This window comes from Pezoporus occidentalis, unplaced genomic scaffold (genome assembly GCF_034315485.1).
Source record: "Pezoporus occidentalis ecotype Australia unplaced genomic scaffold, CSIRO_AGI_Poc_V1 ctg34, whole genome shotgun sequence".
NCBI classification, from domain to species: Eukaryota; Metazoa; Chordata; class Aves; order Psittaciformes; family Psittacidae; genus Pezoporus; species Pezoporus occidentalis.
Window position 1 is genome coordinate 4681186 of NW_026915376.1, and position 23582 is coordinate 4704767.

Sequence of the window (23582 nt, forward strand, 5' to 3'; positions counted from 1 at the left end):
GGAGCACCCATTCCCTCAGCATCCCCCTCTTCCCATGGCCCCTGGCAGAGCTGGGCAGCACCTCCACCAGCCATGCCAGCACCCCTGGGGCACTTGGACCAGCCCTGCAGACATGGATGGTCCAGCTGGCTGCAGAGGATGGCAGGCGAGGATGAAGGTCTGGGATAAGGAGGCATTCCCTGGCACTCCCTAAACCCATGGGAAGCCATGGGCAGGTGGCATGAGCACGGTGTGAGCCTCTGTGTCTGCCCGTAGCGGGTCACCCCACCGCAGCTCCCCGGAGGTGCTGAGGGCTGCTTGGAGGCACCATTCAGGTCCTGGAGGTGGTTTCTGCAGCTGCATTGAATGGAGCCCTGAGCAAATCGTTCCCTCCACCCTTGGGAGAAAGGGTCTTTATTCTTCTGAATTTCCAACAAATGGAGCCCCAGCCCAGCCCTGGAAAAACATGCCTCTTTCCCCAGCCTGCCGAGAAGCAGGTCAAGGTTGTGGCTTGGAGGGAATGCTCTTTTGCCCCTGGGGACAACAGCCTAGCGGGTGCCATTAAGGAAACCAGCTCCTTGGAAGAACCCCTGCAAATCCTGTCTCTGCAAACAAGCTTCCAGGAGCAGCTTATCTCTCCCTGTCTGACGCTGCCTCAGAAATGACGTCCCTCCTCAGCTCCTGCCCCCCTGGGCGCTGTATCTCCTTTTGCACCCCTAAACCACCGGCCTTGCAGCAGGCAACTGCTCCAATGTTTGTGGGGCTTTTCCTGCCTCTTCCAAGTCTACACTGTCCCTGCAGTCCTGTGGCTTGAAGTGACCAGGAGCAAAGGTCTGGGACCAAGCTGCCTTGCTGGTAAGCTCCTTGCTGTGACATTAAAATCCCACCCCCCCTCCCCGCAGCATTTGATGGGACGCTGAGCAGGAGCACCCATCTGGGTGGCCAGGGGCTTGTCTGGGTGCCTGGGAGGGGCTTTCTCTGGCCAAGGGTTTGCCTGGGTTTGGGCACTCAGTGGGTGCTGAGGAGAGAGGTGTGTGCATTCGCTGTGGGGCTGCCACCCCTAGGACCTCTTTGCTGGTATGGGATGTCCCTTTAGGGACTTGGTGGTGGGTGGGAAAGCTGTGTTACCTGGGGTAGTTTTAGGGCCCCATCACTGCCAACCCTCCTGTGGCTGGTGGGAAGCCCTGCAGGGACAGCGTCCCGCTGGGCCCTGGGGAACGTCTCTTACAGACGGTTTGCTTTACCTGCTGTGCCTGGGGAGCCTCTCGGGGCTCCTTGGGCTCTCCAGATAAGGGCCTCGGCAGCTGTCTGGTGTGCGTGGTTCAAGACATACCGTGGGGCTGAACGCTCCCCCAGCGCCACCCGGCAGCAGAGATAACAGCGGGTGCTGGGAGCCTCCTGTAGCTCCGGCTCTGCCGGGAGCACCGCAGGCCTGAAGGCAGAGTGGGTCTAGCACTGACTCTGCTCTTGCCCATGGGGGAGTGGAGGGAGCAAGGTGAAACAGGTCAGAAACGTTGCCCAGGGACCCTCGCCTCATTAAGGGTCCTCATGGGCTGCCCTGCAGGAGGTTTTACTCTGCCTGCCAGACCCTGGCAACGCAGGGAGGTTTGTGTGCAGGCAGCAAGGCAGGGGAGGAGGCAGAAATGTCCTCATCCTGCACCCCCAGTAAATTCGCTCCTTGGGATGGAGCCTTGAGCAGCGCTGGGGGAGCAGATGGCGCAGGCTGTTGCAGAGAGGCAGGGCTCAGAAAGGAGAACAAGAACAGGAAGTGCTATCAGCTCTCTGATGGAAACTGTTCACAAAGCACACCAGGAGCAGGAAGCCTGCTGCAGTCCACTGACGGGATGTGGCATTAGTGGAGGAGAGGCTGTAGCAGGAAAGCTGGATGAAGCTTTTGCCTCTCTGCTCCAGAAGAGTTTCTTCCACCTTCTTTTGGGGGGCTCCTTAGAGCATCTGCAGAGGAAGGGTTAGAAAGCAAAGCCCGAACAGCAACAGGTTGCTAGGGCAAGGCGATGTTTACCAGAAGGAAAGGGAGGGCGAACCGACTGGCTGTCACATGTGGCCTCTGGTCATTCATTCACAACTGCCCTGGCCCCCGGGGACTGGGAGGGGGGGAAAGATGTGACGTTCGTTTCTAAGAAAGGCTTGAAGGAAGGAACTTCATGGAAAAGCTGAGCGGTGAATCTGCTGTGTCCTGTCTGTGCAGGGATGGGGTCCATGGGCAGCTGGGGAGGTTCCTGCTGAGGGACCCTGGAGCTGGGGCAGCATTTAGTAGGGACTTGGCTCTGGCTGCCCACACTGCTTCCCAAAAAACATTCAGTCAGGGCTTTCAGCCCAGAGTTTAAGGGAACTGGCTGGTCAAGAGGGAAGGTCCCAGTATGGCTCTGTAATTGGTACCAAAACAGGAAGGAGGGTGTAGGAGTCAGTGGTCAGTTGCTGCAGTGGAAATAGATCGCTGCATTGGGTCCCATGGTTTTTCAGCACTTTCGTGAGTGACCTGGAAAAGGGAATGAGCAGTGAGATGACGGGGTTTGCTGAGGCGATTGGATTACTCAGGTTCATGAGGACAGGTGCCAGCTAGGAAGAGTGCAGAAGGCCATTACAACACTGGGTGGTAGGCAGATGAAATTCAGTTTAGATAAATATCAACTGATATTTATCAACCGAGGAGGCAGGGGAAACAAAAAGCCCCAAATGCACAAACAAGATTACATGCTGAGCTGGTCAGTCGCCGCAAGGCCTGTGGCAGTTTTGGGTAGCTTGGTGTGCATGGAAACACATCATAGAATCATCCTCTCGAGAAACAAGGCAGGAAAGCCATGTGCTGCTCTTCAAATTGGCATCTCACCCCCTCACAGTCCCTGTGTGCCCCCATCCCAATGACTCTGGAAGGGTCGAGGGGAAGGTTGGGAGGAAAGCAGCCAGGAGGACTGAAGGCAGCAAGGAGGAGCTGTGCTGGATGACTAAGTGAGTTAGAATTCCTCTGTTTGGAAAACGTGCTGTAGGGTGGATACAATCCAGGCCTGTAAAGCCTCGGCTGGCATGGAGAAGCCACTCTGGTGTTCATCCTCCCTTTGATGGTGAGTGTAAGGGAGCCCCAGCTGAGGCCCTGTGCATAGGGAGAGATGCTCAGAGACTCCTGGGTTAGAGGGATATGCATCGATTCACAGAAATGAAACCCACTGTGGCTACAAAACACACCAACAGCGTGTCCCTCTCAGCTCAGAGGCTGGGGGAGCCATAAGGGAGTTAGTCTATGCCTGTGCCAGTCTTGTCCTTTGATGGAGACAAGCTGTTGAGTCAGGCTGGCCTCTGATTTGACCCAGGGAGCACTTGCAATTTGGGAGCGCTTACATTTGTGCCAGCGCTGCAGTAATGGTGCACAATTGTGCACACTCATATATCTTGTGCAATACCAGCACGTGTGCGCGCAGCTGGTGGATGAAGGTGGAGGCAGGCAGGACGCTGCCCAGCAGGCTGGTTCCCCAGACCCCAGCACAAGGTAGGAGGACCTTGGTGGTATGGTCAGAGTTCAGGCATGCACATGAAACCTCATGAAACGGGTGGTCTCAGAGTGTTTCACATCCTCCAGCTGAGTCATGGCCACCAGCACTTCATGCCAGCTTGTTCCCTGCCCACAGTAAACCTGGATGAGCCCCCATCCTGGTGTCACCCAGGGGTGAGCGGATGTAGGGATGGGGTGAAGCCTGGTGAGGCACCTGGCCCAGTTCCATCTTGGCCACGCTCAGAGGAAGCAATGACCTTATCCCTGCAAAGTGATCCCCTGCAGGTGATGGAAAGAGGACATGGGGTGCTTGCTTCAGGTCTGGTGGCAGCCCCTTGTGTAGAGGCTGGAAGGACAGTGCTACGCTGGTGTGGTGTAAAGGGCTTTTCTTCAACGAGGTGGTGGCTCTGTGTAAAGCATGCGTACCCAGCACCTTGAGATTGCTCCAGAGTGGAAAGCCAAGCGTGTGCTGTGCTCGCCTTAGGTGAAAGCAGAAACCAGGAGAGTAGGCAGCGCATGGGAAGGGGAGGCAGGGAGATCTCAGAAGCCTGGTGACAAATGGCTGCGTGCAGGTGTGGCTGTCCTGCAGTGCGAGTTCTGCAGAGGTTGGGCGGCTTTGGTGATGGCTGGTGCTGCCCTGGGCTCCCAGGGCTTGGCTGGCGATGGGATTGAGTGTGGCCCAATACACAGGTGTCACTTAGCATCTGTCAAGGCCTTTGTGCGGCGTGAATAGGCAATTAAAATTGTGCCATCTCTTGTTTGTACCTGCTTAGAGGCGCTAACCTGAGATTTGTTAAGCTTGTTATCTTGCTCCTTCTGCTTACACATCAGTTCCGAGGGGATAAGACAGACTGTTCTACACCCAGATTAAAATGGATGGCCTCACGTCAAGGCCCATCATTGCTGCTCCTTTTCCTTGTCCCAGGGCTGTGCAGCCACAGGGCTGGTGGCTGGGTTAAACGTCAGGGGGCTCCTCCAGGAGGTGGTTAGAGCTGTGCTGTGCCAGCCCGGCGGCTGCAGGGTGGCCTCCATCCCTTGGTCCCTTATGTCCCCATGTCCCTTATGGTAGGGCTGCTCTCAGTGAGTTGGGAGCGGGCTTTGCCACCTGCTGCTGGCGTTGGTTTGTGTTTGCTGTAGGGTTGTTTGTACGCGCGGTGGCTGGACGCGCTTCCTGCTGTAATGAGTGCTGACCCAGGCACCCCTTGGCACGAAGGCACCAGCTCTTTGTGGAAAAAATTAGGAGGCACTTAGCGAAGTGAGACAGAAAACAAACAGAGCGGGTCGGAGGCTGCGGCCGGCAGCGCCTGCGGGGAGGTTGGGCTCCTGACACAAGGATGCGGGCGCTTTCCGGACAGAAGCAGGAGGTGGCTGGGAAGCGGCATGGTGGAGTGCCCTGCCCAGCACCCCCAGCCATGCTCCCTGCTCCACGGCTCCTTCCCTTCCTCCCTTGGCCAGGCAGTGGGACTCGGCCCCGTGCCAGCTCTGGTACCCGACACCTCTCCTCCTCCTCTGCGGATGCCACCAGGCTCGCATGGCCTCAGCCCCCGTGACTTGAGCCGGGGCCTGACGCTCACCCCAAGAGCAGGGGGTGTGGAAGGGACGCACGCCCCTTCAAACACACTGAACACGGGGCTTGCCCTGGCTCTGTCCTACTCCCCAGGTATGTCTGCAGGGGCCTGCCCCTGTTTGTTGGGACACTGGTGTGATCTGTTGGGGGCTGGGAGGGGAGCTGGGGGCTTGGCTGTGCAAGGGGCAGTGTGTTGAAGGAGAGTTGGAGCTCTCCTGCCTGTTTTGGGGTGAGATCTGTTTGCTCGGAGATAAGCCGTGGCCCCGGTGGGGCAGCAGGGTGTCAGCTGTGTTTGCAGATCCCCTTGCAGATCCCCCTGCTAATCCAGGGCACCTCCTGCCCACAGAGGCACTGGCAGGCTGCTGGGAGGAAGTTCTGGGATGTTTTCTCTGGAAGCCCAGGTGGCTCCCAAGGGCAAGGCAGGAGCTGTCTGCACGGGAAGGCAGGGGAGTTGTGCTACAGATGGCTCTGGCATCAACAGGATGGTGCATGACAGGTTGGTGGGGCTCTGGGTTCCAAGCAGACATACCTGTCATCCTGCTCTGGCTTTTCCAAGGAGCCAGCAGGCTTCCCAAATCCCTCTCCACATCCTGCCAGCTGTGTTTTGGCTCCATCGCAGCTGTAGGCTCCCCCCCCCCTGCAGCAACACACCAAGGGAGGAGGCGAGCTGTGCCCAGAACCACGCGAGCACAAGGGACGGGCTCCGCTGCCTTTAACACATACTGGGGCTGGCAGGGACTACAGATCCCAGAATGCTGCTTCCTGCCTGCCTCCTCCCATACCTGGCAGGGAGCAGGCAGGGATGCTGTAGCCGGCAGCAGCGGTGCAGCCGGCTGAGGGGCATGCCCTGGGTGGGCCGGGGGCTCAGCACCGAGAGCCTCACTGCAGATGACGGCCTGGGAGAGGTGCTGGAACACCCCATGCTGCGCTGCCGGCACTGGAAAAGAACGAGGCAGGCCTGTGGCTTCTCTGGGCGGCTAATCCCACAGTGCCCCAGGAAGAGGAGGGGGGACCGGGGAGGGAAGGTCCCTTTTTGGGACTCCGGGGGCTACAGGGTAGTGGCAGGCGCTGGGCAAGTGGTGATGGGGGAAAAAGAGCAGTGGGTGCTGGGGGAGGGGGAGCAGCAGTGCCAGGGATGCCCTTGGCTTTCCAAGGTGACCCAGGAAAGGGCTGTGAGCACCCCAGGGAAGTGGGAATTAGAAGCAGGGTTTTGCGTTGGTGGTTCTGGCCGCAGAGGCTGCAGAATTAAATGTGTCTTTTGTGCTGCTGTGCCCCAGGCATTGGAGGGAGGTGGGGAGGGCAGAGGGTGGACACAGCCTGCTGCGCATATGCTTTGCTCACAGACCCGGGATTGGGGGCAGAGAGCTGCAGGCTCACAAATCCCTTAAGAGCCTGCTGCGGAGCAGCTGGGCAGCCAGGGCACCTCAGGAAAGCAGTGTCCCTTGTGGAGAGAAGGCTTCCTGTGCCCCGGCTGAAGGACTGGGCCACAGCTTTCCAAAGCTGTTGTGCTGCGCTCTCGCCCTTTGTTGGCTCTGTGTGGCTCCCTGTGGAGCACTTACCTGGTGGCATGGCCGGGGGGTTGAACCCAGCACTGCCCCTGCCTGGCCTGTGTCCCTCACTCCATGTATAATTCTCTGTTTGCTTTCCAGACGGAGAGTGGCCACGAGACTCACTGGGACCTGTGCTGAATCTTGCTGCACAAGATGACAGCAAGAGACGGGCCCCAAGATAGGTAATGCCAGGTTGTGGTGTAGGTGTGGGGGCACGTCCAGGATACCAGGAGGTGAGGGAGAGGACAGGGGCACCCAGCATCTGTGGGACCCCCTCTCCTGCATGCTCACTGGGATACTGAGCTGTCCCTTCCCTGAGGTGCTCAGCTTTTCCATTACAAGTGGGCTGTGACCAGGACTCTGACTCCCTCCCAGCTCTGCTGACAGCTGCTGTGTCTCTGGGTACCATGTGCCAGCCTCCCTCTGCCTTCATACCTTCCTGGGGAGGGTCTCCCGTGGCCCTCCTGCATTCCAGACTAGCAGGGGCTGTGGGGCAGGACAGCAAATTCCACCTTCCCTCCTCCTCCTCCTGGTGCCTCCCACTGCTGTAGATAGTCAGAAGCGATGCCTGTTGCCTCCCTGCCCACCGTCCCACTCCAGAGCGCTCTGTCCCCTCTGCAGGTACAAAGCTGTCTGGCTGATCTTCTTCATTCTCGGCCTGGGAACACTGCTGCCATGGAATTTCTTCATGACCGCCAGGGAGGTGAGGGCTTCCTTCCTGCTGTTGCCCATGACACTAATCATCCCCTGTCACATCTGGGGACCATGGTGTAGGTGTGGCAGCACAGCACAGAAGAGCCCCCAGGTTACTGAGCTCCCTACAGGAGACAGAAGCATGGGTGACTTGGGTGGGATGAGTTGTGCTGAGCAGTAGGAGGGCTGGGCATGGGGCTGGAGGGGGACAAGGGTTGCCTGAGTGTGCTACGGGGAGACCTCGCAGCACCTGGGCCCCACCAGGCTCCTTCCCTCGCAGTATTTCATCAGCCGCCTCGCAGACCCAGAAGAGAATAGCCGTGGCTGGAACCAGACCGGTGAGGCTCCTGCATCCCCATCCTACCTGCAGTCCATGTTTGACAACTTCATGACTCTCTGCGCCATGGTGCCCCTCCTCATCTTCACCTGCCTCAACTCCTTCATCCACCAGCGGTGAGCCTTGCCCCGTCCTTGCCATTGCCAGCCCCCATCGGGCTGCCCAGCCCTGGCCCATTCTGCCCCAGTTCTGAGCCAAGCTGCAGCCTGCTCAGTCAAGTCAAAGGCAAAACACCAGTCTCCGGTTCCCATGGGAGAGCTTGGCCCCAGCCTCACAGGCTTTTGGTGGGTGGGTTTTCCTCACTGAGACCCTCTCTTGCAGGATTCCCCAGCAGATCCGCATCTCGGGCAGCCTGGTGGCCATTGGGCTGGTGTTTTTAGTCACTGCGATCATGGTGAAGGTTGCCATGGAGCCTCTTCCCTTCTTCGTCTTTACCATGATCAGCATTGTCTTCATCAACTGTGAGTAAGGCAGTGGGGGGAAGCAAAGGGGCACAACCCCCTGGGTAGGGAGAAAAGCATGAAACTCACTGAGGGAGAGCCAAGGAGGAGGGGTACCTGCCTTGCCTTGCCGGGCAAGGGCCTTGGCTCCCTGCAGAGGTGCAGTCCATCCTTGCTTTTGGTTTCCCATTTCTGCTCATCTTTTCCCTTTGCAGCCTTTGGAGCCATCCTCCAGAGCAGCCTCTTTGGGCTGGCAGGGCTCCTGCCTGCCAGCTACACAGCTCCCATCATGAGTGGGCAGGGCTTGGCAGGCACCTTTGCGGCTTTGGCGATGATCTTCAGTATTGCCAGTGAGTAATCCCAGCCCTGTGGGTGACTGGGCCTTTCCAGAGCACTGCTGTTGACAGGATCTGTTGGGATCACGCTGTAGGGTTGGGTGGAAGATGGCAGCAGAGCCTTGTCCTACCGGCCCTCATCATCTTTGTGCTTTTTCCCCCCTGTCTCCTCCCTTCCTGTGCTCCAGTTGGTGCCCAGCAGCCCGAGAGCTTCATTGGTTACTTCACCACGGCCTGTGTGGCGATCGTGCTGGCAATCTTCTCCTACATCCTTCTGCCTCGCATGGTGAGACTTTGTCACCTTGGTGGGGAAGGCAGTGGGGATGTGGGACCTTTGTGCACCATGGCAGGAGGACTGTAGCCCACCAGCACCCCAGCATTGGCTTCTACCAGCCTTCACCTCCTGGGTCAGGGCAAGCTCTACCCTGTTCCGAGGGACCTTTCTGGGATACTGGTACTGTGGGAATGAGCCCCTGGGTAAGCAGGAAAGCATCGGTAGCAGACACAAGTGGAGGGAACTCTTTGCCCATATTGCCCATTGCTGCTGTCACCATGCAGCCCCTGACAGCCTACTTTCCTCAGGTGTGAGTGAGTTCTCTGTGGCTGTCTCTCTGTAGGATTTCTTCCGATACTACTCCATGAAGGACAAGACAGAGTACAGTGTGTACAATGCAGAGCTGGAGACGAAGAGAGACCTGATTAAAAAAGGTGAGGGACTGAGAAGAGGAAAAGGAAAAAGAGGAAGAGCAGAAAGGAAGAATGAGACAGAAGGGCCAAATCAGATCTCAGCTTTCTGGGGTCTGCTATGCCCTATTTGTGTCTCTCCCTGCAGATGAGCCCAATGGGGTGGAGCAGAATAACTCAAAGGTCATCCCTATCCACAACCCTGATGAGAAGCCCTCGGTCATTGCTATTTTTAAGAAGGTCTGTGGTTGTCAGCCACCGCTGCGCTGCCCCTCGTTATCAGGGGATGAGGAGACCAGCCCTGCACTGGTCTCTTGCCTTGTGTTTGGTACCATCCTCTTCCTTTCATCTGTCTAGCTCTGGGTCATGGCTGTGTCTGTCTGCTTCGTCTTCACTGTCACCATCGGCGTCTTTCCTGCCATCACAGCTAAGGTGTCCACTGTCCTCGGAGAGGGAAACAAATGGGGTAAGTGTGGCCAGAGATGGGGTGGGGTAGGAGGAAACTGGGAACAAAGTAAAGGGCTGAGAAAGAAAGTGGGGCTTGAAGTAGTAGGTATGCGTGGTGGTTTGAGCCTGTCTGGATGCCAGGTGCCCACCGAAGCCCCCTCCTAAATGGACAGGGGAGAGAAAATATAACAAAAGGCTTGTTGGTTGAGATAGAGACAGGGAGAGATCATTCACCAATTACCATCACGGGCAAAACAGACTTGCCTTGGGGAAATGAGTTTAATTTGGGGAAATTAATTTATTAAATCAGAGTAGGGTAATGAGAAATAAAAACTAAGCCATAAACCAACTTTCCCCTACCTTTCTCTTCTTCCCAGGCTTAACTTTACTTAGAATTTATTTACCTCCTCCCCCCCAGCAGTGCAGGGGGATGAGGAATGGAAGTTGTGGCCAGTTCATCACGTTTCTGCTGCTCCTTCCTCCTCCAGGGAGGACTCTTCACACTTTTCCCCTGATCCACTGTGGGGTCCCTCTCACAGGAGACAGCCCTCCATGAACTTCTCCAACATGAATCCACCCCATGGGGTGCAGTTCTTCACAGACTGCTTCACCATGGGTCTCCTGTGGGATCACAGGTCCTTCAGCAAACCTGCTCCAATGCAGGCTCCTCTCACCACAAGGTCACAGGTCCTGCCAGGAGCCTGCTCCAGCATGGGCTTCCCACCAGGCCACAGCCTCCTTTGGGCAACCCTCTGCTGTGGCGTGCGGTCCTTCTTGGGCTGCAGGTGGAGATCTGCTCCACCATGGACCTCCATGGGCTGGAGGTGCACAGCTGCCTCACCATGGTCTGCAACACGGGCTGCAGGGGAATCTGCTTCATCTCTGTTGTCCCAGAGCTGCTACCACTGTTGCTGATGAGCTCAGCCTCAGCCAGTGGTGGGTCTGTCTTGGAGCCGGCTGGCATTGGCTCTGCTGGGCACAGGGGAAGCTTCTGGCAGTTTCTCTCAGCAGCCACCCCTGTAGCTCTCCTACTAAAATCTTGCCACACAAACCCAATCGAGTATGCCTGAGGGGAAGAAAAAACAGCTGTGTATGGTGGTTTGGATGTGGACACTGGCCTGGCTGGGAGACCATTCCAGTGCTTAATGGGAAACCAGGATGACCTAGACCCGAAATACAGTCTCCATGTTAGTGGCAGAAGGCCTTGGGGCACCCTGGGCTGATCAGTTACCTTCTCCCCTCTTCTGCAGGTTTATACTTCATCCCTGTCTCCTGTTTCCTGCTCTTTAATGTCTGTGACTGGACAGGACGGAGTCTCACTGCCCTCTTCACATGGGTAAGCATGGCGCAGGGAGCAAAGGCAGATCAGTGCCCAGGCAGACCCCAGCCCCAGCCATGGCTCTCACTGAGGCTACCATCCATGGTTTGGAACAGGAAGGAGGTGCAGAGCAACTCCTGCCTGCGTTTTAAGTGCTAAGCAGAGATTTATGGGTCAGAGCCGAGAACCACAGTGTTGTCCTGTCCTCCCACCCCTCCTTTGGCATGGCTTGGATGAAGCTGCCTCCTCCACTTCAGCCTCTTTGTAAACAAACCTTCACTCCAGCTATGTACACAGCGAGACAGGATGGCGGCAGGGAAAGAGGGTGAAAGACAGGGCAGCCCAAAATAAAACCTCTGGACAGCACAGGACACAGCTGCTTTAGAGCCTTGTCCTGGGAGCAGGGCAGAGCCATGCCATGTGGGTCACAGAGCTGCCCCTGACCTGACCCCTTGCTCCTTTCTCCCCTGCCTGGCGCAGAGTTGCTGGGGCTGAGTGATGGGGGCTGTAATGGGGGTGGCTGGGGAAGGGGCCTGTCCTGTCTGTGTCTCTTCCTGCCCCCTCACCCACCCCCCAAGCGCTGTTTCCCCCTGTATTGTTCAGGCTGCTTGTTTAGAGAAGCTCCTCAGCACCGCACGTGCTGTGGGTCTGTCCAGGCCTGGCTTCCCCACAGCCTGAAGCTGCTTCTGCCCTGGCCACCACTGCTGGCTGCCCTTGGCCTTGGCTATGAGCCGCATTGCCTGGTGTCCAGGCCACAGCCTCTCCGGTGGGATGACCCAGCAGGAGACATTTCCAAAACAAGGCTGTGTGGAAAGTCTGACTGTGTGTGGTTTGGGCCTCATTTCCCTGGTTGGGGCCCCACTTGCTCCTTTTCTCCTCCTCAAGCAGAAGAGGCTGCTGCTCTTGCTAGTTTGCCCAGGGATGCAGCAGCTGTCCTAATCTCAGCTTTCCCCATGTTCACGCAGTGTCCCTTGGCTATGCCAGCTCAGGAGCTCCTGAGGCAACTGGGGGTCCCTCCTGACCTCAGACTAATGAGCCCCATCACCTGCAACCCTGGCACCTCGTTGAGGGGACCCCAGCTGGAGCCAGGAATGTCTGGTACCAGGGCCTGCCTCGGTCCCAGCTGCAGGAACAACATGGGGATGGTGTCTCCTCTTCATCCCAGCCTCACATGTCCAGGGACTCTGCTAGGATCCAGGAAGACTATAACTCAGTCTGTGCTTTTCCCAGCACTGTCCAGAACAGCCCCAGCATAATCCCTTTCCCAGATTGCTGGATCTTACCCCGCTTGGCTGGGGGATGGTGTAGGGGGCTGAGGAGCTGGTTAAGGCCCAGTTTGCAGGCCCTGAGGTGCCAGAGGGGATTTACCTCAGCCAGCCTTGTCTTCGAGGCTGCAGGAGATTGTATGAGCATGAACAAGGCTCTCCTGCCTGCCTGTTTTTTCCAGCAAGGGTTTAGCAGTAGCCCACAAGCCCAGCTCAGTGTTTTGGCTCTAATGCTCCTGCTCTCCAAGCTGGCTGGGACAGGACTTTCAGACCTAGCAGGACCTCTGTACCATAGGTGGTGATGCTCAGATTTGTTGCAGCAGAGAAAGTCAGCAGCTGTGCCATCTCTGTGGCTCCTCCACAGCCCCAGTGTAGTAGGGACAGCCTCTGTATAGCCCCAGCCAGAATCCCATGGGATAGAGAATATCCCCTTCTCAGCTGCTCAATGACCTGTATTTTTCACTCAGCCCGGGAAGGACAGCTGCCTCCTGCCAGTGATGGTGGCCCTCCGTGTCATCTTTATCCCTCTTTTCATGCTGTGCAACGTGCAACCCCGTGACTACCTGCCTGTTGTGTTCTCTCACGATGCCTGGTACATCGTCTTCATGATCTTCTTCTCTGCCTCCAACGGCTACCTGGCCAGCCTCTGCATGTGCTTTGGGCCCAAGTGAGTAAGAGCTTTGGATGTGGAAGGGCTGTTTCCACCCCAGATGCCAGACCCAGCACGACTGCTGGAGCCTGCCTCTGCTCAGCTCTCGCATCTTGAGAAGGGGGTGCAGGCGCAGAGGGGAACCTCGGGGAATCTCGCTACCTCAGAGCAGACAACCCATTGTCCCATCTGCCTTGTGCCTCCACATCTTAGAGATGAGGAAGCTGTTGTTTGGGCTCCCCATTTCCCCCACCTGCCATGCTGGGGAGCACAGCACCCACAGCAGGGTGAGCAGCCTTGCTGGGGTTCAGCCAGGCAGGCTGCAGTGCATGGGGCAGGAGCCAGGGAGGGGTGTCCCTGGCTCTGGAAGCTTGAGGGAAGCCTGCCTGATGCACTCTGCTCTTACGAGCCCCTGCTTTGGAGGCAGGCTCTTGGAGCCAAGGCGGATTTGCTCTTGCTATTCCTCTGAGCAGAGGAACGCAGCTTCTGGCTCCTTTGTGGCCTCCTCTCAGCTCTCCGTTGAACTTAGCAGGGCACGGGACACACATCCCCTAGAACACATCTGATAACCTGTTTTTCCACCTAGGAAAGTGCTCGCCCATGAAGCAGAGACAGCTGGAGCTGTCATGGCCTTTTTCCTCTCACTGGGCTTGGCCCTAGGAGCTGCCGTCTCCTTTCTTTTCCGAATTCTTATCTAGCAGAGGTACCTGGAGGGTGTAGGGACACCGAGAGACGGCTCTGCATCCTCCTCCAAGACCCTGGACACCTTGGCGCCGTGGGGAGATAACCCCTCACGCCTGCCCCTGCCAAACCGCACTGCCACGGCAGATGTTAGACCCAGGGACGGTTCCACTCCTGCAGGACTGGCCTGGCTCCTGCCATGCTTGGCTGTGTGATGCCTTCAGGCCTCCGTGCCTTCTTCCCCATGCTGTGTGTGTGTAAGACCCCCGGGATCTCGCAGAGGTCCAGTTGCCTCCCACGCTGTGTAATTTCCCCAGCTCAAGGCCAAAAGCCATTCCCAGCCTCCTTCTCCTCTTGACAGAGTTGAGGGCTGGTATCCAGTGTTATTCTTCACTTGCCCTGGTCCCTGAGGCACCGAGGGACTTGCTCTCCTCTCCTTGCAGGGGCCTGGGAACATCCCACTTCTGCTGCTGAGATTGCAAGCAGGCAGGAGAGCCCCAGCCAGCCTCCCATCCCTGCTGTCTGCTCGGCACACATCCCACTGCCCAGCAGTATCCCTGAGCATAGATGTGTCCTACCCACATAAAGAGCCCACACCGTGGCTAGGCTGAGGGAGGAGGGGGTCTCCACACCCCGCCTTCTCGCCCTCTCCTTGCCTTTGTCCCCCTACTTTGTGTGTGTGTGATTCTTACTGTGTTTCTGCTTCCTGGTTGTGTGACGGGATGTCTCACTACGGGCTGCAAGAGGAGAGGCAGCAGCTCCCTTCCCACCCAGGCTGCCCTCCCTGTGCCCGCTTGAGCTGCAGGGGGAGGCCTCACCTTCCCCTTGGCTTCCCCATCCCTCGTCGGTGTAAACGCGTCTGTACAGTTGCCGTTTTCTATAAAAACACTGAAACACCCTTTGGGTATGTGTGTGTCTCCATCGCCACAGGGCAGAGGGCTGTGGAGGGGTTAAGGGATGGAGGCAGCAGGCGCTGCCATAGCCAGCACCGGCCGGTGAAGCGGCTTGTGTTCCCCCAGCAGTGGAGCGCCAGCATGGGGACGGGTTGCAGCCCTCAGGGTTCAGCAGGGGAACACCGGCACTTACAAGGGAATGGGCCTGCGTATTTTGGGGTGCACTGACCCGCAGCACACACACCCGAGACCCTTCCTTTTGCCTGGGAACAGCCGGAGTGCCACCTCCTGCTCCCGGGGGTGAACTGCACCCCCTGCCAGCAGCTGCCAACCCACGGCAGCCACAGCCACCGCTTCCTCAGCCAAAGGCTTGCGGGACAGGGTCCTCTCATCCCACCTCCGGCTTCCCCGCACCCACAGCCCCGACAGGGAGAATAGAACATGAGGTTTATTTTAGCCTTGAACGCTAAAAAAATAGCGCACCCAAACGCTGTTTTCCGATGGGATACGCTTTACTCTCAGAGCCTGACGTGCTCCCCACAGCCCGGCCCTTCCCGCCATCTCGCCCCCCTCCTCATGCACAGGGTGTGCTTACACCCCGCCTCGGGCCGGCAAAGCTGCGCGGCTCTCAGCCTCGGGAATGCCGCTGGGACAGCAGAAACCTCCCGGGCCCGCGGCCGTAGGGAGCCCAGAACCAGCCGCTACCTCCGGCACCACCCACGAACCCTATAGAAGCCTCTGGAAGCAGAAGCAGATCGCTACTTCTGCCCGCCGCGATGGTATTCTTCCGCTGCCGGAAGCGGCATGAAGCTGGAGACTGCGGCCCCCCTCCACCATGGCCGCCGCCGTTAAAACGGCAACGCTGATTGCCACTTACTGTGAGCTGCCAGAACCAGGGATGTTTTAAGGCGGAAGGAGACAGTGTGTGGTGAGTCTCGGCCGTGCCTAGAAAAGGCGGCCGGTGGAAGGGGCTTGTCTTTCGGCGGTCGGAGGCGCCTGACACGGTGGGGCGTGTGCTGTCTGTGGAGCAGGGCCGGGCAGGGCCTAGTAAGGTTCTCCTCGGTCCTAATGGGCTGTGCTTGCCTTGCAGATGCCTGAGCAAGTGCAGCGCGATGAGGAGGATGCGGAGACCTTCGCTTTCCAGGCGGAGATCGCCCAGCTCATGTCGCTCATCATCAACACCTTCTACTCCAACAAGGAGATCTTCCTGCGGGAGCTCATCTCCAACGCCTCTGACGTGAGCACGGACCCCTTCCTCGGCGCGGGGGGGAGGCTGATGTCCCGTGGGGGTGCCCAGGGAGAGGCGGGTGTCTGCAGCGGGAGGGAGGTGTGCGCTGAGGGGGAAGGCGGCGGTGAACATCACTCTCTCCCCTAGGCACTGGATAAGATCCGCTATGAGAGCCTGACTGACCCCTCAAAGCTAGACAGTGGTAAGGATCTCAAGATTGACATAGTGCCCAACCCCCGGGAGCGCACACTCACCTTGGTGGACACTGGCATTGGGATGACAAAAGCAGACCTCATCAATAACCTGGGCACCATTGCCAAATCTGGAACCAAAGCCTTCATGGAAGCCCTGCAGGTGGGTTGTCTTTAGCTGCATGAGGTTCCTAGGGCCTGGGCCACAGGCTTGCACTGGAATAAAACCATACCCGTGCTGCCTTTTTGGCTGTGGGAGCTGTTGGTGTGCCCAGCTGTGCTTCCGCGCCTTCCTAGCAGCAAGGAAAAGCCGAGGGTAGGGCTGGCTGCCTGTTGGCACTTGCGTTTTTCTCTGCATGCTTGACCCAGTTCTTTGCTGCTGTGAATCATCTGTAGACATCTCTTGTTTCTTCACTGATCTGTCAATCTTTCTCTACTTTCACAGGCTGGTGCAGACATTTCCATGATCGGACAGTTTGGTGTGGGTTTCTATTCTGCCTATCTAGTGGCTGAGAAGGTGGTTGTCATTACCAAGCATAATGATGATGAGCAGTATGCTTGGGAGTCATCAGCTGGGGGCTCCTTCACTGTCCGAACTGACCACGGTATGTATTGTACAGAAAATCCACAAATATATTTACCTGCTAGAAGCATTCCTTTTTTTTGGTGCTTCCTAGAGCTATGCTGCAATGCCAGTCACACTTGTTAGGTGTCAAGTAGTGTTTAGAATCAAGAAGCTGGTGCTGCTTGTACTCAGCCCTTTAACGCTATGCCCTGAAGCACTGTTTCTCTCAATGCACTGTAGGTGAGCCCATTGGTCGGGGCACCAAAGTGATCCTGTATTTGAAGGAGGACCAGACAGAGTACTTGGAGGAGCGGCGTGTCAAAGAGGTGGTGAAGAAGCACTCTCAGTTCATTGGCTACCCCATCACACTCTATGTACGTAAGGGAAGGACTGTGGGGACCCATTGGGAAGCTTGGAAGCAGGGGTGGGTGGTTTTGCGAGCGACAGCCCAGAAAAGGGGAGAGTAACTTCTGTTCCCTTCCATAGCTTCAGGCTACTGGGTATTGAGCAGTGGTGCTTCCAGCTTCTGTGGCCAGAGATGATTTGAGGCTGGGGCTTACTGGAAGGTGAAGGTGGTGGGTAGCCAGACACACTATGGGCCTTTGATCTGTGCAGCTGGAGGTCATCTAAACCAGCTGAGGAGGCTTGGTGGTTTTGTGCCCCTTGTCTCATCTTCTCAGACACAGCTTTTGGTTGCATGTGCTGTGGAGGGACTCTGAGGGCTGGCTTTAGGAGAAGCCCTGCTTTTAGATGTTGCATTTGTTGGGCCTTGGAGGATACTCACTTCTCTCACCTGGAGCAAAAGGTTTCCTGGTAACAGTTGCCTGGGGATAAACCTGACTCTTGCTTGTCTCTTTCTCCAGACTGAGAAGGAGCGTGAGAAAGAGATCAGTGGTGATGAGGCAGAGGAGGAGAAAGATGAGAAGGAAGAGTCAGCATCCAAAGATGAGGAGAAACCCAAAATTGAGGATGTGGGCTCTGATGAGGAGGAAGAGGAAGGAGGTAAAGGCAAGAAGAAGACTACCAAGAAAATCAAAGAAAAATATATTGACCAGGAGGAGCTGAACAAGACCAAGCCTATTTGGACACGCAACCCTGATGACATCACCCAGGAGGAGTATGGCGAGTTCTATAAGAGCCTTACCAATGACTGGGAGGACCATCTGGCTGTCAAGGTGGGTGCTGGACCACCTTGGCTTCCAGGGTGAGGCAGAGGGCCCCTTTCCAGCCCATATGCAGAGCTACCACATGGTTGGGCCTCAGTTTGACTGAGGGCTCCAGGCCGCTTGGTGCCTCAGCCTGCACTGCAACTCCGATTCAGGTGGAGGGGTTGGTAGTGCTAGCATAGAATTGGGATGGGAGCATGTTTGGCCCCAGAGAGACATAACTTCTCTGTGCAGGACTGCTGGATGGCAGAGATCCTTGGCATGTAGGAAGAAGTGAGGCTGAGGAGGAGAACAAATGCGAGCTGCTTGGATGTGCCAGGCCTGCCAGCCCAAGTGCTGATGAGCAGTAGTTCAGCCTGGCCACAGTGGGCCCTGGGGCACAAGAGAAGCAAACTGGCAGCTTTTTTTCCTTCCTGTCTTTGCAGCACTTCTCTGTGGAAGGGCAGCTGGAGTTCAGGGCCCTGCTTTTCATCCCACGCCGTGCCCCTTTTGACCTCTTTGAGAACAAGAAAAAGAAGAATAACATTAAGCTGTACGTGAGGCGTGTCTTCATCATGGACAGCTGTGATGAGCTCATCCCTGAGTACCTAAGTAAGAGCCCCTTACCTCTGTCACCCATTATGGAGCTAGGACTACCACAGCCTGTGGTACTGTTCCCAGTACAGAGTGGCACGGCTGGCATGGGCACACAGCAGTCAGTTCCTCCTGTGATGAAGCTCAGAGCTCTTAACCTGATGCCTGTTTTCATTTCCCCTACTCAGACTTTATCCGGGGTGTTGTGGACTCTGAGGACCTGCCTCTGAACATCTCCCGTGAGATGCTCCAGCAGAGCAAGATCCTCAAGGTGATCCGCAAAAACATTGTGAAAAAGTGTTTGGAGCTCTTCTCCGAGCTGGCAGAGGACAAGGAGAACTACAAGAAATTTTATGAGGCTTTTTCCAAGAATCTGAAGGTGAGTTGGCACCCTGCACCTGCAGGAGGAGGGGGTGGCCCATGACCTGTCTGCCTTGAAGAGCAGCCTTGTCCCCGTGCTATGTCTTCTCTGCATGGGTGTTGGGATAGTGGGTTTTGCAAGTGCCCCAGAGACTTTGTGGGCATCTGGTGGCTCTGGCTGCCCTAAGCCCAACACTCAAATGACTGGGGGTGGGAAGAGGTGGCTGTGCCTCAGGTGGCCAAGTGCATGCACTTCCCATGCTGGAGGCTTCATGCATCTCCTCTGCTCCCAGCTGGGCATCCATGAGGACTCAACCAACCGAAAGCGCCTTTCAGAGCTGCTGCGTTACCACACATCCCAGTCAGGTGATGAGATGACTTCGCTTTCAGAGTACGTGTCCCGTATGAAGGACAACCAGAAGAGTATCTACTACATCACAGGTGAGCCAGAGCTTGTCCTAGTGAGGTGGAGGCAGGTTACCTGCCAGCCAGCCCGTGCCTTAGAGCAGGCTTTTCCAGGTAGGTGCTGATGCCCTCAGCAGACCTTCCTGGCTGAATCGCAGCCTGTTGCTGCGCGCTTGTGGAAGACCACCAGGCTTAGAGCCCTGGCTGCATCCAGTTTCATGCTAGGGGTTCTGAGTGAGTGGTGCTGTTTGTCCTGCTGAAACCAGCTCATGTCTTGGTGACATCTCATTTCTACACCTCACAAACACAGGGGAGAGTAAGGAGCAAGTTGCGAACTCAGCCTTTGTGGAATGCGTGCGGAAGCGTAGCTTTGAAGTGGTGTACATGACGGAGCCCATTGATGAGTACTGCGTGCAGCAGCTCAAGGAGTTTGATGGCAAGACCATGGTATCAGTCACCAAAGAGGGGCTGGAGCTGCCTGAGGATGAGGAGGAGAAAAAGAAGATGGAGGAGAGCAAGGCCAAGTTTGAGACCCTCTGCAAACTCATGAAGGAGATCCTAGACAAGAAGGTGGAGAAGGTGAGATGGGCAGGGTGCTCAGCTCTGGGCTGGAGGGAGCAGGGCTGGCTCTCCTCTGTGATACAGGCAAGGGCCCCAGCTCAACACATGCCTCTCATCTCCTGCAGAGGAGCCGCTAAAGGAGACTGGAGATCCCAGCATGCACCATCTTGCTCTAAGCAGCCAGGCTGCAGGTGAGGGGCTCTGACCCAAAAACGTGCATTGATGGGAGAAGGTAAGTGTCAGAAATATCAGCGGGTGCTGAAGGTGCTGGCTGAGCTGTCCAAACCAATCTCTGCAGCAGTCATAGAATCATAGAATAGTTAGGGTTGGAAAGGACCTTAAGATCATGTAGTTCCAACCCCCCTGCCATGGGCAGGGACACCTCACACTAAACCATGTCACCCCAAGGCTCTGTCCAACCTGGCCTTGAACACCACCAGGGATGGAGCATTCACAGCTTCCCTGGGCAATCCATTCCAGTGCCTCACCAGCCTTAAAGAACTTCCTCCTTATATCCAATCTAAACTTCCCCTGTTTAAGTCCTGGAGCTGCTTGAAGGATCTGTACTTGCTTTGGAGTGTCCTCAGGTGACCCTGGGGCAAATACCTCTGTGGTATCCTGTGTCTTGTGGCTGGGCCCAGTCCAGGATGTATGGACCTTGCTCAGCTAACTCTTGGCTACATTGGCAGGTAACTGTCTCAAACCGGTTGGTCTCATCTCCCTGCTGCATCGTCACCAGCACCTACGGTTGGACAGCCAACATGGAGCGCATCATGAAGGCTCAGGCACTGCGAGACAACTCTACCATGGGCTATATGATGGCCAAGAAGCACCTGGAGATCAACCCTGACCACCCAATTGTGGAAACCCTTCGCCAGAAGGCTGATGCTGACAAGAATGACAAAGCTGTCAAAGATCTGGTGGTGCTACTCTTTGAGACTGCTCTGCTTTCCTCTGGCTTCTCCCTGGAGGATCCACAAACCCACTCCAACCGCATCTACAGAATGATCAAACTGGGGCTTGGTAGGTGTCCACGCAGCTTCTCGGGGCTGGAGTAGGTCTGAAAGCAACTAAGCTGGTCAGGCTAGCGTGTACTGTCTTGGGGCAGAGGAGGCCAGTAACCGTGGTGCTGGTGTGCTGTGCAGAACTGGCTCCCTACAGAAGGTGGCTAGGGGCAAGTGGAAACGTGGAATTAAGGTACTTTGGGTGGGTCTCAGGGCTCCAAGTGGACTATCCTGTCCGCCTCAGGGCAAGGAGCCACTGCCAAGCTGCTCAGATCACAAGTCAAGACTTTTTGCTACTTGAGTGGATGCCAGAAATCTGTTGTGGGAGATACTATCCTTTTGATAAAACAGCTTGTGCTTGTACCCAACTTTTTCCTCCAAATTTGCTATTTAACTAAAGATGTAAATCAGGAGATGTGGCTTGGCATAACTACTGGATGCTAATAGTCCTGTCCCTCAGACTGGGTGCAGAAAATGCCTTTGGGATCAGGTGTCACTTGGAGGTCTCATCCTTCCCTTTTCTTCCTTCTCCCAGGCATTGATGAAGATGAGGTGATTGCAGAGGTACCCAGTGCAGCTGCCCCTGATGAAATTCCCCCTCTGGAGGGAGATGAAGATACATCCCGCATGGAAGAGGTAGACTAAAGCAGGAGGAAGCCTCTTCCCTCACCTGCCAGGCCTCTGCCCCTTATCATGTCTGCTTAGGGGGGGGGCGTCTGCTGCCACCAGCTGCCACTGACTCCTTGCTGGTGTCTGTTTTGGGTTTGCTTGTCGGGGGTTGTTTTTGGCAGGGTGCAGGAGGTCATCATTCCCCATTTTTCAGTAGTGAGTGATTCAGACAGCCTGAGGCATGTCTGTTCTGTGTCTTTCTGCTTGTGTAGGAACAGCTCCCATCAGCTGATGGGGAGTGGAGGTGAGGAGGCATCAGACTTCTCCTCTGTCCCCACCATGGGGTCTTCCATGTTCCCAGTAGGCATCAAACTTTGTTCTACTGGGGTGGGAGAGCCCTTCCTCTGAGCTGCTGCTTCCCTGAACCCCAGGGTAGGACATTGTGTTTCAGTTATGTTGTTTTTTCCTGGGGCTTTTATGTTCTTCTGAAATTAAAGTATTGAAGAATGTGATTTACCTACCAGGGTCCCTTGTATTTCATGCTTACCTTACAGAGGAAAGGGTCTCAGCCTGTGCCTGAGGGTAATGGGCTATTGGTCTCTCCCCTTACCCTGTGACTGGTTTTCATACTGCTTTAGGTGATCTCTACCCTATCCTATGCCTGCCCAGGCACCAAGAAGGGGGTAGGAGAAACACAAGGCCTGCTGTGGAGGCAGGGACATCTCCAGTGGGCAGCTCTCCAGCTGGACTGTTGCATACCCACAGCCTGGGAACAAACATGTTCCAAACTGCACATGGAGCTTCTGCCAGTGCCTGAGCGTGATCTGCTGCTGGCTGGTGTGATCTGAGCATCCCTGGGGCAGGAGCTGTGGCAGGAGCCATCTGCTTGCTCTGCTGTGGTGCAGGGCAGGGGGGAAGTGACAGCTCAGCACTGTACTCCAGCTGTCTCTCTTCAGCTCTTAGGCCAAAAGGCTTCATTCTCTGGACTCCTTCTTTCCTCCCACCTCTAGCCTGCTCTTTCTGGGCTTCTGCAGCCTGTGGCAGGGGGAGGTTGGCAGTATCTGGTCACCAGTATCTGGTCTTTTGCCTGCGTCCCCTGAGAAGCCTGGAGCATCTGATTAATCTACTGCTTGCTCTGAACTCCCACGAGTGGGGTTTTGTCACCCTCAGCCACAGTGCCTGGGGTTTGTCAGGGAAGAGTGACACCAATCCAGTTCTCTGTCTGCCTGCCAGCCACCACAGGCACAAAATGGAGTGGGCTTTAGCCAGTGTCCATCTTCAGCAGGGAGGGAAGGAGGCAGCAGAGCCTGCTGGAGTCTCTCGCTGCACATCAAGGTGCTGTGCTGGCTGTATGGGCAGCTGTCAGGGTGCTAGGGCAGTGCTAGAGTTGAGCTGGCAAATGCCTTCAGCATGGGTTTATCTCCCTCAGGAGAGGAGGGGGTAAAAGTGTTTAAAAGAGGTTTCTGCCTGGAGAGGAAGGTTTTGCCAAATATCAAATCAGTAAAATCATGCCCCATCCCTGGCAGTGTTCAAGGCCAGGCTGGACAGGGCTCTGATCAACCTGGTCTAGCAGATGTCCCTGCTTGTGGCAGGGAACAGGATGAGCTTTAAGGTGCCTTCCAACCCCAACCATTCTATGGAAGTCCAGTATTTTTAAATCTCTTCTGGGGTTTTGTTTCATACTGTTTTCAACTCTGCACTTACATTAGAGAGATCCCATTCCAACCTGGCACACAACGTTTTTATTTTTTTTTTCTCCCCTCTTCTTTTGACTGAAGTAAAAATTCCATTTTCAGTCTGTCAGCAGGTAGTGGGGGCAGATGTTTGGGGTGGCATTTGCAGAAGCAGGATGAAGGGCTATGAGGCTGCACACACACTTTCAAGAGCTTAGAGGTAGGAAAGGAGCACAGGTGAAACCTCTGGTACCCCTGCTGGCACAGCACTGTGGTAAGCACCTCCTGGCCCTAGTCTCTTCCTCTTGTAGCCTTCACCTAGGTCTCCCCTTTCTCCAGTTGTTAGGCCAGGGCCTGTTTCTGACCCAAGACCTCACTGTGACTGGATTGCATAGGCCTACAGCTAAGGTTTTCCACCAGGTCTCCACATACACCAGCAGAGGCCTTCACTGGCTCTGGTGGGGAGCCTGTGGAGCTTGTCTTGGTGCAGATGCACCTTGTAAATGACAGGTTCCTCCAGGCCTTGCCCTAGCACTGGTGACGCAGGCCTCTGCACCACCCCTCTCTAGGTACACAGGCTGTAGCTACACCCTCTGGGGCTGCCCAAGCTCCACCATGCAGGAAATCCTGGAGCTGAACCAGGGCCAGGCTAAAAGCTCTTCCACCTCCCCACTGGCATAAGCAGTGGTCCAAACTTGCATATCCTCCCCAGTCATGTGTGCAAAGATCTCATGTCAGGCTTTGTAGGTTTAGGTCCAACCTGCCTGGGTAGAGGCACCTGTGTTTGGAAAGAAAAGACAGATCTGCTGTCCTGAGGAGACTTGAGGAGGGACACATGAAGGGTTGGGAAGTCTCTCCCCTCCTTTGAGGTAGCTAGAAAAAAAATATAAAAAGAACATGTACC

General features: G+C 56.0%; 2 protein-coding genes across 7 annotated transcripts in view; both read left to right on the forward strand.

Annotated features, from left to right (window-relative positions):
* The window catches only part of SLC29A1 (solute carrier family 29 member 1 (Augustine blood group)), a 34068-nt gene extending 19720 nt beyond the window's left edge, over positions 1–14348 (forward strand). For 3 of the 4 annotated variants that reach the window (XM_062629643.1, XM_062629646.1, XM_062629645.1), the window contains 12 exons: positions 6701–6783; positions 7223–7304; positions 7575–7747; positions 7953–8092; positions 8287–8421; positions 8595–8692; positions 9024–9114; positions 9239–9330; positions 9448–9556; positions 10788–10873; positions 12588–12787; positions 13356–14348. In XM_062629643.1, the coding sequence (XP_062485627.1) occupies positions 6755–6783; positions 7223–7304; positions 7575–7747; positions 7953–8092; positions 8287–8421; positions 8595–8692; positions 9024–9114; positions 9239–9330; positions 9448–9556; positions 10788–10873; positions 12588–12787; positions 13356–13467 (1347 nt within the window). In that variant the 5' untranslated portion in view covers positions 6701–6754 and the 3' untranslated portion in view covers positions 13468–14348. Of the gene's footprint in view, positions 1–654; positions 835–6700; positions 6784–7222; positions 7305–7574; positions 7748–7952; positions 8093–8286; positions 8422–8594; positions 8693–9023; positions 9115–9238; positions 9331–9447; positions 9557–10787; positions 10874–12587; positions 12788–13355 lie in introns of those variants that run through there. The other variant, XM_062629642.1, reaches the window with a different exon arrangement.
* An 886-nt stretch (positions 14349–15234) lies between these two features.
* On the forward strand, positions 15235–21517 carry HSP90AB1 (heat shock protein 90 alpha family class B member 1). 3 transcript variants are annotated; one of them, XM_062629641.1, is made up of 12 exons: positions 15235–15347; positions 15434–15580; positions 15719–15925; positions 16208–16367; positions 16568–16701; positions 17191–17502; positions 17919–18084; positions 18255–18445; positions 18720–18867; positions 19142–19410; positions 20082–20415; positions 20932–21517. In XM_062629641.1, the coding sequence occupies exons 2-12, from the start codon at positions 15434–15436 to the stop codon at positions 21039–21041; spliced, it is 2178 nt and encodes a 725-aa protein (XP_062485625.1). In that variant the 5' UTR covers positions 15235–15347; the 3' UTR covers positions 21042–21517. The 3 variants fall into 3 exon arrangements, 1 of the variants encoding a protein (XP_062485625.1); XR_009966829.1 differs by lacking the exons at positions 15235–15347; positions 20932–21517 and adding an exon at positions 19518–19583 and having other exon boundaries at positions 15354–15580; positions 20082–20217; XR_009966830.1 differs by lacking the exons at positions 15235–15347; positions 20932–21517 and adding an exon at positions 19518–19624 and having other exon boundaries at positions 15354–15580; positions 20082–20170.
* Positions 21518–23582: the final 2065 nt, after the last annotated feature.